Source organism: Cavia porcellus, unplaced genomic scaffold (genome assembly GCF_034190915.1).
Source record: "Cavia porcellus strain 051 isolate PalLab524CR breed Dunkin Hartley unplaced genomic scaffold, mCavPor4.1 scaffold_2, whole genome shotgun sequence".
Classification (NCBI taxonomy): domain Eukaryota; kingdom Metazoa; phylum Chordata; class Mammalia; order Rodentia; family Caviidae; genus Cavia; species Cavia porcellus.
Window position 1 is genome coordinate 118,378,395 of NW_026947485.1, and position 20,378 is coordinate 118,398,772.

Consider the following 20,378-nt stretch of genomic DNA (forward strand, 5'->3'; position numbering starts at 1 on the left):
GCCATGCTAGGGGGTGTGCTCAGCCTCTTCCGAGAGCTCGGCTGCCTGAGTTCACGTGGGGCTGGCCTGTCCCTGTCCCTGCTCAGCCACCTCCATTTCGTGGCCTTGAGTTCACTTCTCAGTCCACAGGCTGTCAGGGCTGCTTTCAGGGTGGCTGCCAGAGGCAGCTCCTGATTTTAAGAATTGTGATTTACAAAGGCAATCGACTTGGTTATAGACTTACAGGAATACATATATTTTATATATATTATTTGTTTTAAACTTTGGAAAATTCACAGAGGGCAGAGATTTCTGCTGATGGTGATTCTCACCGATGAGAAAGTGAGGCACAGCCAGCAGGTAGCAGCACTGAAACCGATCCCCAGGCCTCTCACCCTCAGTACTGTTGTCTCAGCTCCTGTCTCTGCAGCCTTAGTGTTCCCTAACCAAAAGCTGAGGGAGCTTTAGGTGTAAACGCGCCTCTCTGAAGGCACCGGAAGAATGGTTTGTACAAGAGGAGCCATTGTGTCCCATGGTTACCCCAGGGCTGCACCCTTGCAGTGCAGGGACCCCAGCGTGGCTTCCTAGCCCTCTCCCGTGCTCTCCCCAGTCTCTTTCCCTTCACTGCCAGGAGCCCTGCAGCTGCATGGTGTTTATCGAGCATTCACAGCGTTCCTGTAGCGGCATGCCATTTAGAAATCACGGAATTTTTCTTTTCTAAATTGCATAAACAAGGTTGTACAGAATCATTTGATTGTTCATGGTAAAGATCTATAAATAAATACTTGCAGCATGTTTGTTTGTTTTTTAATTAATTTCAAACAAATGAGGAGACACAGACAATGTGTAACAGCGACCCAAGGCTCACCTGGCCGGTGTCAGAGATGGACACTTGGCAGCCTCAGCACAGGCTGTGCAGGTGGGGACACAGTATAGCTCGGCTGCTGGACAGCTCACTGCCCCTCCTCCTGCCCAGCTGCCCCTGAAGACGCTGCCTGTGTGCTGCTTATCATCCCTGTGCGGCGTTTCTTCTTGTCCCCTGTGTATCTTACTAGCAATAGGCACTTGCTTTATTTGCAATATATATAATGTAATAATGTATACAAATGCTGTGCTAACACTATCCCATATATTCTGCATAATGAATAATTATCTCAATAATTATACATGTAGAGCTATTTTCTTAATAGGCAGTTAGATCATTTTTGGGTTTTGTCTGTTACAAGTATAAGATGCACTACAGAATGGTGTCTAAATGTCTTTTTTTTTTTTTTTTTTTTTTTTTTAACTGAGACCAGGTCTTGCTGTGTAGTCCAGGCTGGCCTCAAACTTGTGGCAGTTCTCCTGCCTCAGCCTCCCAAGTGTCCACCACGCCTGGCTCCAAATATCCTTTTGAGCACTTTTATATCTCTGTAGGGTGGGTGCTTAAGAAAGGCACTGCCAGGCAGAGGAACAGAGCACAGCCCTTGCCTTCACAAGGAGTTTGCCTGCTGCTCTCAGTGTGTTGGCCGGCACGCAGTGTAGACAGCCTTTTCAACCTCGTGGTTATCTGATGAATGTGAAATGCTGACTCTTAAATTATCCTTTCAGGGCATCTCCCTGCTCATATTTTGTTGTTCTTTGTTTTTAATTTAATCCATTTTAATTGGTAATTGAAAGTATAAAACCTGTGGGTGCCTCTGGGTTCCCTGTGATCCCCCGCCATGCCTGCGTCCCAGGGTGCCAAGTCCTGGCACAGGATCCGTCTCCCCAAACAGTGAGCGGCACTCGTGTGTGCAGACTGCCACAGCCTTTCCCTCTGGCCCACCCAAGTGCTACACAGGAGCCTTCCCGGCCTCCACCCTCTGCTGCCCCGGCCCAGGACCCTCCATGGGACCCTCCATCCTACCCTACTGCAGGATCAGCCTTCCAGCTTGCAGAGTTGATGGACTGATTTTAATTACTGCAGAGCGTGTTTGCCCCGTGGTGGCAGGGCATCCTAATTCTTTCCACCGTCTCTGTCTTGAGCACCCTGTCCCATTGCCACAGGTTAGCCTCCGTGTTCCTGGTGTGTGGTCTTGGCTTTCCCAGCCTGGCTGGTCACCATTCTGTCCCTGTGGCCCCCAGGGATGGACCTCATGCTGTCTTCTGCACCTGGGCCACCACCCCTTCTACCTGCATGGTTGGGTGGCCCTGAGGGTAGTGCACAGGCAGTTTGGGCTTGTGGAGTCTCTGAGGAATGCTTCTGCTCTTTCCTGGTGCTCTCCCAGGGGACTGATTGCCAGGAGGAGCTGCAGTATCCTCTGATGGGGCCTAGGTTCCATTCCCTTGCCTGGATTAGTGACAGGCTTTCTGGCCTTTGGGATTGTTTCTTTAAAGTACCCTCTTCCCATCCTTTGCCCATTTTTCTGTTGTTTTGTGCTATTAGTATGTTGGAGTTGCTTACTATAGTGTAGATGCTACTGTGTTATACATTTTTTTGCTTTGTCTGTAGTGGTTTCCAGCAGGTCTTTTCCTTCCAATTTATATTTTTGTGCTTCTTGTTTGTCTGTCACATGCGATTCCCGGTGGAACTGTCATCTCGGCCCTGCCCTGCTGTGGGGAACACTGGAGTTGTTTCCAGGGAAAAGTGCTGCAGTGGAAAATCTTTTCCATGCCTCACAAAAACCTGGGAACAGAATTGCTTTGTTTCTCTGTTTTAATTGATGAAGTATTATTTATCTAAAGTGATGGCCTTATGTTGTTTTCCGGTTTGAGCTTTACTCTTCTCATTTAGCTCTCTCACCCACTCAGTTTGGTTGAGGGGTCCTGCAGGAGATCAGGCCCTGTCTCTTTTCGTGGGATCCCCCACGTTCCTGCCTTTGCCCTGTTGCACACAGTGTCTCCTTCAGCCAGCAAGTGAACCTCCCTGTGACAAGGCAAGGTTTGTATCGACTTTCTTCTGGGCTTCCCGAGCTGCTCTGTTTACATTTCTCTGAGACTACACCACACTTTGATTTACTGCAGTTTCACAGTGAAGTCTCCCTCTTAGCTGAGCTTCCTCCAGATTGCATGGCCTCTTTTCTTATGCTTTTGCTGGATCAAATAGTAAAGGTAGGTTCTGAAGTTGTCTGCTTGTTAATTTGTGAGGATGTGTTCATTTGCTTTTTTTCTTAATCCTTTATTTTTTAAAATAACCTCTTATCTTGGTTACTTTTCTCTCATTGTGGGACAAAATACCTGACACCCCAAAATAAAGGAAGGAAAGGTTTAGCTCACAGTTTGTGGAGGTTTCAGTCCATAATCAAATCAGCTGGCTCCAAGGCAGGGTGGCATTGCACGGGGGCAGCACTTCAAAGTAGCATCCAGCAAAAGCAGGCAGAGCGTGTGTGTGTGTGTGTGTGTGTGTGTGTGTTGGTGTAATAAGCCTCTTCTCCCCCCTTATATTGTACACAGGCCACCTCCTGGCCCCCAAGGTGGGTGTAGCACTCATACCACCTCTGCCCTCAAGGTAGGGACTCTGGCTCCCTGCTGAGTGTCTTAAATTTCTAAACTTCTCAAGTTGACACAGTGTATCAACCATAACACTTCTGTTGAAGTCTGTGTGAAGAAACAGGCATAGATAAAAGTGTGTAGCTCAGTGATTTCCCTAAAGCAGTTATTGTCCAACATCCGGGCAGAAAGGACAACACAGTAGCAGAACATGTTATTTCATCTTTTACCGTAGTTTTGTCTGCTTTTGAGTTTTAGATAAGCAGAAACACACAACATACACTCCTTGTGGCTAGCTTCTTCCATCCAGTATAGTTACCAGTTCTACCCACATTTTTGCTTGTAGTTTCTTTTGTTGGTAGAATCCTCCTGTGAATGCGGCACAGTTGATCCATGCCGCTGTTGGTGAACGCCTGAGTGGTTTCCAGTGCGAGCCTGTGGTGAAGGTGACTGCGGGACCGGCCGCTGCACATCCAGCCTTGCATGTCCTGTGAGAACTCTGGCTTGCGCATGGCAGCAACACTATTGCCTCGGAGCTGTTTGCAGCTTTAGCAGATGACATTTTGTAAAATGCTAAACAATTTATTTCCTTGACACTTCCTTTCTGACTTTTGCCAAAGCCTAATATTGACAAGTTTTACTTAGAAAAAAAAAAAAGCCTCACTACGCCTGCACTCCGCGCATGTGCAGTGGTGTGTTTTGGCTGTGGGGTCCGCGCGTGCGCAGTGGCGTCTGTGGGGTTCACGCGTCCCGTGACTGTCCTTGGCTGGGCCTGCTGCCCGCCAACTCATCTTCTCAGTGCTCTTTTCGGTTCTGCTCTTTGGTTTGTGAATATGGGGAATGTACGATGCACACACCTGTGTCCCAGGCTCCTCTCGGATTGCGAGGTGTGTGCAGCGTTGCCTGCCCGGGTTGCATGCCCCTCTCTGGTGGCCTTACAGTTTCCTGTGCTTCAAAGCTGTAATCTACCGTTTGTGGCACAGATTTCCTGCTCTGAACCATGGTGTACCTCCCTCAGGAGTGAGGGGCCGCGTGCCCAGTGCCTGGGTCACCTGCGCTGTGGAACCAGGCTGCGCTCAGACCACACGCTGTTTCCCTGCCCAGCTCAGTGTCCTGACCAGGCTGCAGTCCCTCATCCCACCTGGCCACCTTTTTTCCGTGTTTTATGATTTTTCTCTGTGTGGATTGTACTCAATCGTTAGATTTATTCCTACATGTTTAATGTCTTCTGATTCTGTGACAGGTTGTATAATTGCAGAATGTCAAGTTCGTTTTGGCTAAAATCTAGGGGGAATGGTGATCTTGAGGGTGACCGCTGGTGCTCCCCAGGCTGGCATTGCCAGAGTAGGGCTCACGGTCCAGGCCTTGGGCTCTTGGCACTTGCTGTAATCTTGGACACAGGAAGGTTCCTGAAAATCCAGGCATCCTGAGAGTTACAGCTCTTCTGCCTCTTTCACATGCTCTGATAAAATGCTAATGGGTCATTACATGCCAGGCAAACCAATGTCTACAGTTTAGTGTCATCCACTTCTCACCAAAAACTTCAGGGGCTTCTAACCCAACTGGGTGGGTAGGGGTGTGGTGCTAGTTGTCATGGGTAGACAGGTGGCACCGATAAAGTTTCAACCAGGCAGTCAGAGGCTGGTGTATGGGCAGGTTTGAGGACAGCTCGTGGGAAAACTACTTGGTTACTGGCCCAGGCTGCTCCACGGACACCCACAGGGCTGTGTCCACAGGCATCTGCTCTGTGGCAGTATGGGCCAGGTAGGGTGCGCGGTTCTCCTGCAGGAGCAAACTCACCACATGGCACTGTGTGGGTATCATCAGGGGTTGGCTTGTGCCAGGCTCCCCTGCAGTAGCAGGAAGGGGCAGTGGGGCCCGTGGAAAGCCGTGGTCACTGGCGTGCTGCCTGGTGGGAACAGCAGTGGCTCACAGAGCCATGAGGAGGCTGCCTTCCTGGTGTCCACCGATCATCTTGTGTGTGGTCCTGTCATTGTCATTACATCTACCATCAGGCTTGTACCTAAGCCTCATGGAACCCACTTCTGGTGCTCAGACCCCTTTCCCGTCCTCCCTGGCCCTGAGTGCCCCCTTCCTGACCACCCCTGGCCTCAGGTGCTCCCCAAGTACCCTATCCTATCCTCTCCCCGGTCTGGGGTGCCCCTTCCCCCCTTCCCACCTGCCCCTAGCCTGGGTGCTCCGGAACCTCAGTGCTGTCAGTCAGGCACTGCTGCGACACTGAGGTTCATCAGCTCTCTGGATGTCGTGTGTGACCTTGTTTTTCACTTCCAGGAGGACTCGGAGAGAGTCATGATCATCACTGGCCCCAACATGGGTGGGAAGAGCTCCTACATCAAGCAGGTAGCCCTGATCACCCTCATGGCCCAGGTGGGCTCCTATGTCCCTGCAGAGGAAGCGACCATTGGCGTTGTGGATGGCATTTACACAAGGTGAGGAACTGCTTCTTTCTCCTTTCCTGTGTCTCAGAAACAGTTGGACCCACAGGCGCATTCCTTGTCCTGTATGTGCTGCATGTGTTTCCGTGAGTAAGTGACTTAAAACAGCAAAGGTGGGTGCAGGAGCATGGGCTGGTGGTCAGAGCTTTTTGGGAGGCTTATGTAGTAGGATCCCTTGAGCCCAAGAGCACAAGACTAGCTGAGGTAACACAGCTAGACACCATCTCAAAACTAAAATGAAAAAGAGAGCTGCTGGGTGGTGGTGTGCACCTGTGGTCCCAGCAGCTTGGTAGGTTAAGGCATGGGGATTGCTGGCGCACACAAATTCAAGGTCTGCCTGTGTAGCATAGCCATTCCCTATCTAAGATAGACAATCAGAGGTGAGTAGACTCATCATCTCACCATGGTGGTTAGCACCAGGAGAGCCCATTTGGTCTGGGATTTCTCTGGTTGTCGCTGTGGGCTCTTAGCTTTGGTAGGAAGTCAGTGTGTAAAAAGGGAAGGCTGTGCCCCACCTCCAGGGTGGCAGGGAGACCTGAGGGTTGAGGCCGCCCTGTCATCCAGGTGGAGCCCTGGGGACAGATGAGAGTCGCAGGCCAGGGTGGCCTGGCTCAGGACCTCCATGCAGCTGCCTGTGGCTGACAGACCTGGAGACCAAAGAGACAAGGGCAGTCGGTAAGCCTCTAACACATTCCCACCAGCTTGAGCCACATTGGTGGGACAGCCATGCAGGCACCACCAGAAGTGTGGGGCTGCTTGGCAGCAAGACAGGAACTACAGCCTGTCATGGAGGTGCGCTCAGGAAAGAGCACTCCAGAGCTGCTGCAGAAAGTGGCAGGAATGATGGGATGAGTGCATTCAAGTGAGGAAAGAGTTTTGAGGGGGATGAACAGCAGTGTGTCTCTTACTGCAATGCTTTTTTTAAAATTTAGATATTGACTATATTCACCAGTCACCTTGTATATAAATCTTAATGTCGTGATGCTTTAGGCAAAAATGTGAAATACCCTGACTTCTCTAATGAGAATTCATAATTTTATTTATTTCACACCTTGCTTGTCTATAGATGTTCCCTCAAAGCCTCAGGCACGTCCATTTATTCAAGACGCTTTCAGGCCAGAAGAGTTGTCAAAGTCCTACCAGTTTTACTATTGCTGAAAGGTCCAAGTCCCAAGTCTCCTCCCAGATCTAAGGCAAACTCTTGGCTGCAAGCCCCTCTGCAAATGAAAAGTTAAACACTTCCAACACTGAATGGTACAGGACAGATACTTCCATTCTAAAAGTTACAAACAGGGAGATAGAAAAGAATGGGACCAAAGCAAGTTCAAAATCCAGCAGGGCAAACATTAAATCCTGGAGTTCCATCCAGCATCCAAGGCAGTCTGTGGCAAGTAGTACACTCCAGAGGTCTTGGGGGCTCTGCCCCTGTGGCACCGCAGGTGGTTGCAGCCCCCACACTTCCTCTCTCATTGCTTTGCTGTTTTCCGCCACCATGAACTGTCTCTGTCACACTGCCCTGCCTTGGAGCCAGCAGATTACAGATTGAAACCTCCACAAACTGGGAGCTAAATAAACCTTTCCACCTTTAACATTGGGTATTGGGTATTTTGTCTCAGCAACAAGAGAAAGATAACTAAGGGACGCCTTGATTTATTGGTTCCTAGAAGTATTTGTACAGGATATGTACATGTGTATTTTTCCCAATCTCTGTGTTCTTTTAATGTACTGTATATAACAAGTTGATGGATGAAAAACTTAGAGAGAATGTAAGGAATTTTTTTCTGAAGGTTATGTATTACACGAACTTGTTCCTGAGTAAGGAACTGAATTTTTTTTTTTTTTTTGGTCTTTTTGAGACAGGGTCTCTCTATGCAGTTCAGGCTGGCCTTAAGCTCACTTTGTAGCCTAGGCTGGTCTTGAACTTGCAGTGATCCTCCTGCCTCAGCCTCCCAAGCTACTACACCCAGCAAGGAACTGATTTTTAAAAGCATTTTTTACAAACACATACATTATCCTCTAAGTGATATATTTGATTGTGTATTGTGGTGAATGTGCTGATGGGTAAAATAAATATTTCTAAGGATCATGAACGTCGTTAAGTACATCACTGAGCTAAGATCCGTTGTTTGTTAATCCTGCTGAAAGTAAACTGAAGCCTCCTTCAGCTTTTTAGACTTAGTAACTAAGTTTTAGAAGAAGCAATGAACTCTTAACTCTGGCTAAAAAGTCATTTGAAGAAAGTAAAGGGATTGTGCCCCTCTCTCCACATTGCTTATTTCTGCTTACGCCGATAAAGCCCTGGTGGAGAGGGACATTTCTGTCCACTGGTCCCTGGTGAATAATCCCCCACTCTGTGCACTCCGAGCAGCCCTGGCAGGTTTATTTGGAGGGAATCAGAGGGTAACCTATTCTCCAGTGTGTAAACTGATTGCATGACTGTGGTGATGCGGACTGATCTGTCTGTCTGGTTCCATTCAGGGCGGTAAATATTTACTGACCCCCTACTATGAGGTGTCTTTTCCACTCTGCAACGCATTCTGGTGACTGTAGAGAGCACATGCTGACCTGTGCAGAGGCCACAAGCATTTGATGCTGCACTGTGCCAGTGGCTTTCCTGGCCTCCTCGAAGAGTCATCTTAAGAGCCTCCTGGCAGTGCGGGTCGCTCCCTTTCTCTGTCCATGGCATGTGAACCAAATGCCTCTTCTTAAATCAAAGTCTCCGAGGGCTCAGTTTGACTCAGCTTCCAGGGCAGGTGCTGCCAGTGTGGATACAGTGACGGGGACCTCAGAACTGTGTTTTGGGACATTTGACTGTGACAGGGCAGGCAGTTTTGAGTTTGTGTGAAGATGGAGAGGAAGGTATAGCGGTCCCCCCATCAGAAGCCCCCGCCTGAGCCCGTCCCTGAGCACAGCTGGGGTGAGACGGTGCTGGTCTGTGAAGACTGGACGTCACAGACATCATGGGTGTCTCGGTCACATCTGGGTGTTGGTCAGTGCGAATGCAGCTGTTGTGCACGGCCATGTATGGCTTTTCCACACACAGATGCTCAGCACCGCCGGGTGGATGCTGCAAACAAGCTGACTGGTCCTGTGTGCTATGTGATTGGTGCCATCACCAGCCGCCAGCCTCTGTCCCAAGCCAGCCACCACCTTGCTGTGTCACACAGGACATACCAGCGCTGCAGGTTCCATCTTCCCCAAGTGTGTGGCCAGGTCTCACTGTTCCAATGCACGTTTCCCTGGTGACAGCGTAAGGAGCATCTTCTCACAGTCCCTGGCCACCTGCGTAACTTTTATAAGCTGGGATTTGTGCTGGAGATTTGTGGAACAGCAGCCACCTACTATACTGAAGAGCCCAGCAGCCTGCACGGCCCAGTCAAATCCCATGCACCCCATTCTAAAATGAAGAGCAGTCTTTTTATTTTTTTGTCTGAAAATATATACAGTGCAACAGCCTTTTTCATATTTGCATATTTTAATTTTACAGTGTCAGCTTGTAATCATGCATTTATGAGATGCATAATGGTCTGACTTAGGAATATAAAGTGTAGTACTCAGCCAGGTGCAGGGCACACGCCAGTCATCCCAGCACTCTGTGAGGCTGAGGCAGGAGGAGCACAAGTTTGAGCCCAGCCCAGGCAGCTGAGCAACTTAACAAAAACCTGTCAGAAAGAAAAAAATATATAAAAGATCTGGGGAGGGGGCTCAGTGCAGAGCCTTGGGTCAGTCCCCAGTACTACAGATTGAACGGAGAGGAGAAAGTAGTAATTTGGTCAAGCTGGGTAACCTGTGCATCTCCGCAGACACGTAACACTTGTGGGGAGGGCCCTGGCTGCATACTCCCTGGGTGGGTGTGAGTTGCCTGGTACTGCGTTAGTGACCCTGTCCACTCATGCCATATGATGCATGGACCGGACTCCTCTGACTGTGTCCCTGCCCAGCTCCTCCCCTGGGTGTCTGACCACACTGTCGAGCCACAGACCTCGCTTTCTGTGGCACCGAGCTGAGGAGGGCTCTACGGTGGGTGTGCATGCACTCCTTTACCCGCTCCTCCACCGCAGCTTCCCGCTCAGCTGTGATGTGGCTATTGTGAGAGTCAGGCAGTGACATGGGGCGGGTGTCCCATTGCTGAATAAAACCCCGAAAGCAGGGCAGCTGGATGATGGAGTGATTCTAGTTTAGTTGTTTGAGGAATTTCCGCATGGCTTTCCACAGTGCTATACTCATTTACAGCTGCACCAGCAGTGCACATGGTGTGATCAGAAAACATGGAGCTGCTTATGTTAAAAATCACTACAGGAAAGACACATGGCCACAGATCCTCTTGCAGCCTGCCTCCCACTGCAGACACTCCCCGTGTCCTGGCCACCTTCTGCGCAGTCCTGGAAGTGCTTTCCTGAGGGGCTTTGGTTGCACTGTTGTGGCTGCCCTGATGTCCTGAATGCACTCAGGAACAACCAGAAGTCTCGGGACCAGCTCTAGTGAGTAAGGTGGAGGAGGACGCAGTGTCCCCTGAGCTGCCTTTCTCTGGATGGCGCTAGGCAGCCAAGGTCACTTTGATCACTTTGAGGGGATTCCTGGTACTGTGTCTTTCACTGTCATACATTTTTTTTAAATTGAAACATTCCCCATATATTTCTACCACTTTCCTAGTACAACAGTTTCCTTTTCTCTGCATCCTCACTAACATTTATCCTTCATCATTTGACAAAAGCCATTCTGACAGGTGTGAAATCTTGATTTCTCACGGTGGTTTTAATTTGCATTTGAAGTTGTTAGTCATTTTGTGAAGTACATCTGTGGCATCTGTGCGCTTTCTCTTGAGGAACATCTTCGAGGTCTCTGCGTTTGCCTCTGGCATTTTGTCTTCTTGCTGTCACACTTAAGTTCCCAGTGTGTCCTGGGCAGTGGTCCTTGTGCTCACGGGACTGGGGACACTTCCCATCCACAGGTCATCCCTGCGTGCTTCTGCCATGCAGAGCCCTTTCAGGCTGATGGCAGCCACCTGTCTGCCTTTGCCTGCACTTTTCTGATTATTTAACCTGATTAGTTATCAGGAAAGCTGATTATTTAACCTCACGGTTACTGTCACTCTGCCTTGTCTTAACATAATGCCACAGCATAGTACTTATTATGACATCAACATAGTCCTAAATATGTTCTCTAAGTTTCACTAGTGCATGTGTGCAGTGCATGTGCTTTCCAGTCATCGTGGGGGGCTGGTGCACCTGCACCCAGCAGCTTCTGTCCTCATCTCAGCCCCCTGCCTCCTCGCCCTCCTCCTCCTCCATTCCTCTCCCCCTTCACATTCTCCTTGATATTATTAATCGTAGGCTGTGTTTATGGAGCATAATGTCCACACTCACGGAGGTCATGAGGGCCTTGTAAACCCTCGCTCTGCCTGCCTCCCCTCTTCATCCCCTTCCTCTCACCCCTCGCCCTCAGCCCCCTGGACCTCTTCTCCTCTGCACAGAGCCTTCCTCGTGTCCCCACTAACCTTCCTTTACTTAATCTGTTCACAGACTGCAGGCTGCTTCCAGGACTTGGCTATGATGAGTCGTGCTGCTGCACACTCTGGTGTGCATGTATCACTCTGGTGTGGTGCCTGAGCTCTTTGGAGAAGGTTTCCAGGAGGGGGTTGCTGGAGTTTCTGCAGATGCAGAAATCCTCCACAGGATATTGCAGTAGGGTGTAGCACATCATTGAATGTGCCGTATTTTAAGTCACTGACTAGTCCAGGCTGGGTTCAAACTTACCATTCTTCCACCTCAATCTTCCAGAGTACTACAGTTACAGATATGCACTGCCATGTTAGCTTAATTGTTAAAAGTAGCATATTTTTCCAGATTATGCAATTAATGCCTGTTCATTGTATGAAACTTAAAACTACAGAAAAGCTCAGAAAGAAAAAAATTAAGTCACCTGTAATTTTGCCACCTGCACATTGCTGTTCAGGAATATGGCCTTTTATGTTTTTTAAATGTGTCTGTGTAGTGTTAAATTATTTGTGATTTTTTATCCCATGTATGGATTAATTAATTAAATGCAAGATAAGATTTACCACATCACATTTTAAAAGTTACTTTTAAAATCATGTAGCATCTACATGTCTTTTACTATATGATGCCTTCTGCAAACTTTTCTCTTTTGGGATTTTAATTTCTGTGGTTTTTCCGTCCCCCATCTCTCATGCTTTTCAAATGTTAGGCTACTGTTTCCTTTAGCAGGCTTTTCACCTCTTGTAAAATTTATATAACATCCATAAAGCAAGAAGCATCAATAAATACCCACAGTAGGCAGGATTCTATGAATTCTGGCAGCGTGCAGAAATGTTTAGTTTCAGAAAGCAAGCCAGAGGATCCGAGCCTTGTAAAAACCCTCCTTTGAGAAGGACACAGAGGGCAAATGTTGCATAATTCTACTTAGGTGAGATTCCTAGAATCGGCGAATCCGCAGAGGTCAAGCAGAGGTCCCCTGGGCCGGGGAGAGGACGGGAATATTTTAATAGATGCAGGGTTTCTCTAGGACTGATGAACAGAACAGGATACTCCGTACTACAGAAAGCTACACCTAAAGATGGTACCTTTTATGTTACATATATTTTACCACTGTTTTTAAAACAACATTACCTGATATCAAAAAAATCCTATTGATTGCTTCCATTTAGCACTTTTAATATCTGAGCCTCATTTCTTACCATGGGGTAGGAAAAGTCCTTTGCCTTCCTAAGGGCAGGATTCCTCCTCTTTACTTCTCACTGCGGAGGCCCAGAGATTGTGATCTGAGGGCCCGAGCCCAGCCCTCTCTGTCCTTGAGGAACACACGGGTGTCACGTTGGAGCACGGAGAGCTCATCACACAGGTGCCTGAGCACAGCGTGAAGTGTTCTTGCCTGTGGAAATGGACTCAGAAGTAATAATTCCTTTTCTCCGTTTATTTTCATTGAGTGTTGTTGACCTATATAAGGGTTACAGCCGAGGAGGGAGTAGGGGGATTAGAAAGATTAGGCAGCCGCCACTCCTAAAAATATCAGAGTGATTTTTCCTTAATCACATAACTGTAACCTTCTGTCTACACAGCTCGAGCCCTCCCCAAGATAAAAGCAAGAGGACACAGTTTCCACCTTTTACTGCGCTTGACTATAAACACAGACAGACAGACAGACAACTATGTGTGCTCAGACTTCCTGAAATCTCTAACGTCTCTTAGCATTTGAAAAACCTTGTGATTATTGACTTCATACAAAATTGTAAACCTCCTCGTCATTAATTATTTTGTCTCCTGCCTGCCTTCGGAAGCTTACTTTAGGAGGTTCAGTGAGATACATAGAATATAGAAGACCAAGGAGAGAGGATGATTATTCAGAGGTGTTGGGTCAAAAATAAGGGTGGCTTTTGAGCGAGAGGACCCGGGGTGATGTCACATGGTCGGGATGTGGAGCTGCGCAGGGAGGTGTGGGCTGTGCTGGGAAGTGGGGTCCCCAGAGCCTCCTAGCCAAGGTGCTGGGCTCAGCTGCTACTGCTTCTGTCCTGCTTTCTCAGACACAGTTTTCCGTTTCGGGCTTGTCTGAGTACTCTGCTCAGAGGGTCCAGGGGAGCGAATTTCCCCTTAGCCTAGAAAGCCTGAGGGAGCTTCATTCTGTCTTCGTAGCTGTTTGGAAAGTTTAGAAACAGCCACCCTTGCAAGGCCTCACCCCCCGCTCTGTCTCCTGTCACCCTGTTGTAGGCTGGAGGTCTAATGGCAGTGCGGTCCCACCCTTGTTAATGATGTAGATTTTCTCCTTCCCTGAAACATTAGTATTATTTTTAATCCTGTCGTAAAAAAGATGGGGCTGGGGATTTAGTTCAGCGGCATAAGTGCCTGCCTTGCAAGCAGGCAGTCATGAGTTCGATCCCTGGTACCAGTAAAAACGAAAAAGAGGAAAAAAAAAAAAATTCCACCACAATGTTTTGACTTCAGTCTTATGCTGCAAATCTTCCTCCAAGTCTTCGGGCAGCTTCGGGTTTGTGGATGGAGCCTGTGGCGGGGAGGGAACCCCTGACCTCAGTGCCTCCTGCCAGCGTCATGCTCTGTGCAGAGCCTTTCTCTTCTTTGTCACCGCAGCGCGCTCAGCACCAGGTTTGACTTCCACATGTATGGTACATCCTTTAGTGATGCTGTTTCTAACAGCCAGAAGGTTTTGTTCTCCAGTTGTTGGTTTGTTTTTGATAGACTGTCCTTGTTCTAAGTCTGTGATGCCTCTGACCTCATGAAGGACACCAGTGTGGGTTTCGTTTCCTTTAATTCTGTTTTCTGATTGTGTTTCCATCCACCTGCTCTTTGGTAACTGGTTTGTTCCCATGGTTTTCTCTCACACTGTCGTTCGCCTTCAGCTGCCCTCAGCTTTTGCTTGGGTCCTTGATGAACCTCAGTCAGCAGAGCAGATGCCACTCGCATCTCTGGGGTCACTGTTGTGGGTATCCTGAGCCCTCGGTGTACCTGTCCTGCTTATAGCTCCCTGCACCAAGCTGAAAGCTTTCTGGGGAGCCAGATGGTCATGCACAGCAGTTTCCACCACTCTCGAGGTCAGAAGTTGCACCATAGCTGTTGGATTGATTGTATGATTTTTCATCATTGTGTATTAGTTACTCTTCCTCTTATGCTTGGGTATTTATTTGGCTTATTCAGCTTGTCCTTAAATAACATATTATGAAGAACGTATTTGGACATAAAATGTTTGCATGCGTCACTGATACTTTTCATAATGTTCATTCCTAGAGTGAAATTGATGGGTCATGAAAGGCATTGATAGCTATTGCCAGACTGTCTTTAGGAAGATTGTAATGAGTCTCAGTCTCACATAAAAATATCCTTTACCCTCACATTTTTGCTAGCAGTGGATAATACTATTCATTTGACATGTTCTGGCTGGCTTGAACCGTCAAGGGTATACATGTGACACTCCCTTTAGATGGCTGGCACCACTGGTTGTACAAATACATGCATGGGACAGTCATACAAGCCATGAGTGATGGCCCTGTCATGACTGTGTTAATGTTTGCTGACTGACGTACGTAGTCCCTGCTGTTTGGATGTTAATATTCAATCTTCACAGGTTTTCTGTGCAGACTAACTCTTGTCTTTCCTGTTTTCTTGCGGGTAGTTATCACTGTTTTTGCTCTTTAGGACTCTATTTTGAGAATATTAATTAACCCGCTCATATATGTTGCAAATTGTTTCCCAGTTTGTAGCTTGCTTGTAACTTTGACATGATGTGTTTTTTTTTTTTTTTTTTGGTCAAACACATGTATTGGTGTCATGTACATAAAGCCCCCCCATTCACCTGTCCAGAGGTTAAGTTTCATCCAATCAGCTTGGTGAGTTTGTGGTTTCTATTCTTACATTATACTTGTAAATCTATATAATGGTTCTGGAGCATGATTTGGTAGGGACATGGCTTTGTTTTTTCCTGAGTAACAAACCAGTTCATCTCTTTTAAAACTGACTGATCATCCATCTCTTCTTTGCTGTTAGGCTCTCAGTATATGCTGAGCATTATTTGTATGCATCTGTACAGGAGCGTATGTGACTGCTGAAAATAACACCCAGGAATTCTAGGAATCTTGGTGATTTCCTAACTACACTGCTCTAGGAAACACTTCAGTAGATACAAGTAAACTTCGGGATTAAAATCTCATCCAGTACTTGCTTGTTATCCTAATTCTTGGGAATCAAAAGATCTCCAAATAGTTGTTGCCCAGAGCACTTTTATACCAGCCGGTCCTCGTTCCTGTCTTGGCCCTCGCACAGCCCACCAGGAGTGAGGCGAGCAGTGGGAGATGGGAGTCAGAACCGTTCAGGAGGAGAGCAGTGCCAGAGACGGGAGAGCTGCTTGTTTTGCAGTGGGGAGAAATACCAGTTAGCCCTGAAAACTTAGGCAGCTAGCAGTATTTTGAAGTTAGAAAGGTGGTGGCCTTGAAGTTAGTGGCCTCTGGGTACCGTGCTGTATGTTGATTTTAAAATAGATGAGCTTGGTGGCTCTTCCTGTTAGCCTAATGCCACATTGCTGGAGCAGCCTGGCTGCAGACCTGGCACTTTGCCTCCAGACCCTGGCCCAGTGGGCCTCCGTTCCTCGGTGCACCACTCCAGAGGTGAGGGCATTGTGGTGCTGGAGCAGGAGTGCGAGCTGTGCGTTCTGCTGTGTGCTGTCGAGATAGAGGGACTCGGTTGCATTCCCAGCGTTTTCATCAGGCACTGGGGGTCAGACGCTGCACTGTGGGGTTTGCAGTCCCTTGCACGACCCTGAGTGAGCGTCCCCTAATTTGCAGAGGCATGCTTTGTGCTGGGTAGGTGTTTTCCCTAGTGCGTGTGTAAACCATTACTGCCTCCAGCGCTCAAGATGTTTCAGGGAGCTATAGTAAGCCGTGTCCCACACCTTCCCTAGAGAACGCATGGTGTGGGCTGGTGGGAAGGAGCCGCTGGGTCTGGGGCACCCACTTCAGGGCTTCTCCTAGGACTGTGCTCAGCCTGGGACCTCACTTAGCTGCTGTCCACCATGACTGAATGTCCAGCTTTAGCAGAAAGCGTTACTATATGCAGGAAGTTGTTCTGTGTGTGGGACTTGCACTCCTGGTGACACTATGGAGTTTTGTTAAGAAAACACCAGAAAGAGACCCTTAATTTTACAAGATTCTACTGCTCATGGAGTTTCAGAATAGCAGCCCAGAAAAGCATTGTTTCGGCCTGGAACCCCTAAGACTTCGGTTTGGAATCATTGGCCAGAAGAAAGCACAGTGGGGCTCTAATTTCCCAACTGTCCTAGACTTCTGGCAAGTGCCTGTCTTGAAATTCTATTGCGATTGTTTCTACCAGGGGCAGTTTAAGCCTGGGCAGGCGTAACACCCAGTGTGTGTTTGCATTTACATATTATAATTTCAGCAGGCATCGACTTGGCCCATAGAACAACTGTATGTATCAGTAGTGATCTCTGTGTTGATTGTTCATAAAGTAAGCATTGGCCTTGGCAGAGGAAGTCAGGGCATATCTCCTTCCCTGCAGGATGGGCGCCGCAGACAATATCTATACAGGGCGGAGCACCTTCATGGAAGAGCTGACAGACACCTCAGAGATCATCCGCAAAGCCACCGCGCGCTCCCTGGTGATCCTGGACGAGCTGGGCAGGGGGACGAGCACACATGATGGGATCGCCATTGCCTATGCCACGCTGGAGTACTTCATCAGAGACGTGAGTGACCACAGCCCCTTTTAACATACCCCTTTTGTCTGCCGTGATCTCTAAGTGACAAATGACAGTCGCGTTCCTTGTGGGGTGCAATGCCCTGTGCTGGGAGATGTCAGCCACGGGAGCAATGAAGCTGAGCTAACTCATGTCCTCTCCCTGGCTTGTGTTGAGCCATAAGGCTCTAAGCTTAGTTTCATGTCAGCATTTGGAAGTGTCCCCTGCATCGTCACTCATGGTCAGAGCCCCCTCCAGATGCCTGTGTGCCCTTCTCACCTGGCTCACAGGGCTCAGTATTCACTCAGCATGTGCTACACGGTGACACACAGGTTTAGTGCACCACGTGTGTGACAGCAGCCCTTGAGATCACAGGACCACCACGGCCTACAGTGGTGTGACCGGGGTGTTATGTGCAGCCTGCGGGGCACACACGCTGTCCACTTTCTCGAGGATGACCCTGACAGCCTGACCTCTGCTGCACTTGAGCCTTGACTGAGGGCCCCCAGCCCGGCACTCGTCCAGCACACCAATTCACACCCGCAGGTGGGCCGTTGTGCCCCCTTTGAGCTGGGGACTTAGAAGCTCTGTGAGCACCGGCTTTGGGTGTGGAGAGTGGTGACTTGGTTTCTCCTGTGAAACAAATACTTGCTGTTTTCCTTTTTAAAATACTGTTTATTTGCAGAAAGATGCAATGAGAGAGCTGTTTTTAATCACCACAGACACTTTCTCATGGACCACCAGCACAGCCCTGCATAGCCCCTGCGTGCCTATGAAGTCCTGAGTTGGGAGCTGGGCGGATGTCCCCATCCCGGTGTGGGGGTGCGTCAGCCAGGCAGGATGCACACCTCAGTCCCCACAATCTGAGAGGCTGAGGCAGGAAGGTGACTCGTGTGCACCCAGCCTGGGCAGCTGGGCAGCTCAACAAAACACTTCTCAGGATTGACCCAGGGCTGGAGTGGAGCTCAGGGTGGGTATCGGACTCAGTCCTCAGGACTGCATGTGCGTGTTCACACACACGCTCACCAAGTGTGTCAGTTACCGTGATTGCACAGTGAGTCACCCCAGAGCTGCACGGCATAGACGACAGCCATCCTTGTGCCATCTCAGTGTGGCTGGAAGTACTCAGGTGAGGCTCTGCTGGGGGGTCCTGGCTGGGCCCCCTCCCCGCCTCTGCATCCCCAGAAGGAGATGGCGCCCCAGTGGCCCCTAGGCTGCCTCCCAGGTGGTCTGTGGTGTCCAGAAAGCTCATTCCATAACCTTCTGCACAGCAACAGGGAAATCGAATGTGTTGCTTCTGTTTTTATTGCCTCTGCTCTGAGGCAGGTTTTGAATATTTTAAGTGTTACTTTCACGTGGAATTGACCTTGGGACAAAGTGTGAGGCGTCCCAGGAGTAAGGAACCTAGGCTTCCAACCGCAGCAGCCTTGTGTTCTGAGATCAGCTGGCTCTGAGCCTGTGGATCAGTTTCTTGGGCCCTTTATTATGAATCAGCCTGTGAGCCCAGGTTCTTTTTTTTTTTTTTTTTTTAAACTAATCATGGTTTTTTATCTGGTGGTACTAAGTGCTAAACTCAGGACTTTCACACTGAGCTACATCCTCTGTTTCATTTCATGTTTTATTTGGAAATAGAGTCCTACTGAATCACCAAGTTGACTGGGTCTGACCTTGAGATGCTCCTGCCTCAGACTCCCAGAGTACTCCCCAAGCCCCAGCAATGCTTATACAGTCAGGATCCCTATAGCTCTATAGTGACTGTTGGATTTGGGTAGTGAGAGTCCCCCAACTTCATCCTCCGGAGTTAGGTGGCTGTTCTGGCTCCTCCGCCCTCCATGCAGACTTTAGATGGGTTCACGGATCCCTTGCTGGGCTTAGCTGTGGTGCTGTGGTGAAACTAGGTCCTGGTGGGAAGACTGCCGCCTGGCTGTCCCAGAGTCTTCTCTCTGGGAACACAATGCGCCTATGTTACTCTGCCCTTTACTCCCTACCCTCAGAGTTAGACAGCTTTGTCGTGTAAATCTTTGCACGTTTTATTCGATTTGTACCTAAGCATTTCATTTTGGATGTGCTCCGATAATTGGTATTAGTGTACAGGAGAGCAGTGCCTTCCCTGTGTTGTCTTGCATCCTGGAGCCTTGCTGTGGGCACTTACAATGTTACCATCATAGGACACAGGATAGCAAAGTGAAGCTGCTGTACCAGGACAGCTGCATAACTGGACCAGCGAAGACGCTGTCAGTCAGAATAATCTTCCTCCAGTTACACAGGCGCTGCTTTTGTTCTGGGAAGAGAGAATCTCCAGTGCATCAGGGTACAGCCTGCAACTGATCTCAGGCAGTGCAGGAGAAATGTGCGTCTGTGTGTGTGCACATGTGTGTGTGTTTGTGCACACGTGTGTGTGTAAACAGGGGGGAAGGGAGTAACAGTTTTGACCACTGCATTTGCTGTCTGGGTAAAGCCATGTGGCACTCCCTGTAGTTTTCCTGCAGCTTTTTTTTCTTTTATTACTGATGGTCTATAAAGCCCGCGACCTCCAGGAGGAACTGGCTGATTCAGAGGACGCAGGGTGAGGGACAGCAGCTGAGGGGAAGGAACAGCTCGGTGCTTGTGTTGTTCCCTTGGCTTTGCAGGCCTGGGGCTGGGGGGCTGGGCCTCTACCTGGAGGATGGGGTGTGCACCGTGTCAGTGTGGGGTTTCCTTCTGTCTTGCTTTTGAAATCCGATGTTTTGTTCTGTTTTCCTGTTTTGTTTTATTCCCATGTCTGGTAACCTGAGCAGCTATTTTGAAGATAACAGTATACAGTATCACAACCACTGTTAAATTCCTGTCATCTTGTTTTGAAAACCTAAAAATAAAAAGCCTAAGTGCTTTTTCCTTGCAACTCTTATGAAGGGCAGAAATGCTTTCGCCTGGAAAACTGAAGCTTCACTTTAACGTTTACAAGTGAAACACCGCCTGCTGTACATCTCGTTGCTGTAGGTGAAAGCCCTGACCCTGTTCGTCACCCACTACCCCCCAGTGTGCGAGCTGGAGCGGAGCTACCCGGGCCAGGTGGGGAATCACCACATGGGCTTCCTGGTAACCGAGGCCGAAGGCGAGACAGACCCAGGTAGGCTGCCTGCTGGCTGTGTCTGCACTATCACAACAGAGTCTACCCTGCCCCCTTTCTAACGGGCCACCCTCCTCCTTCCAATTGGGCCAAGCTATCCTCTGCTTACCGCGAGTCTTACTGGGGGATGGGCTTTAACTTCTGTTCAGAGGCTACTGACTACCGCATTG

The 20,378-nt window shown here is 48.8% G+C and overlaps 1 protein-coding gene across 1 annotated transcript in view; it reads left to right on the plus strand.

The window, feature by feature from the left end:
• Msh3 (mutS homolog 3) overlaps positions 1 to 20,378 on the plus strand; it is a 107,801-nt gene that overhangs the window by 81,261 nt on the left and 6,162 nt on the right. The window contains exons 20-22 of the mRNA XM_063245277.1: positions 5,722 to 5,879; positions 16,922 to 17,108; positions 20,079 to 20,208. Coding sequence (XP_063101347.1) covers positions 5,722 to 5,879; positions 16,922 to 17,108; positions 20,079 to 20,208 — 475 coding nt within the window. The remainder of the gene's footprint in view (positions 1 to 5,721; positions 5,880 to 16,921; positions 17,109 to 20,078; positions 20,209 to 20,378) is intronic.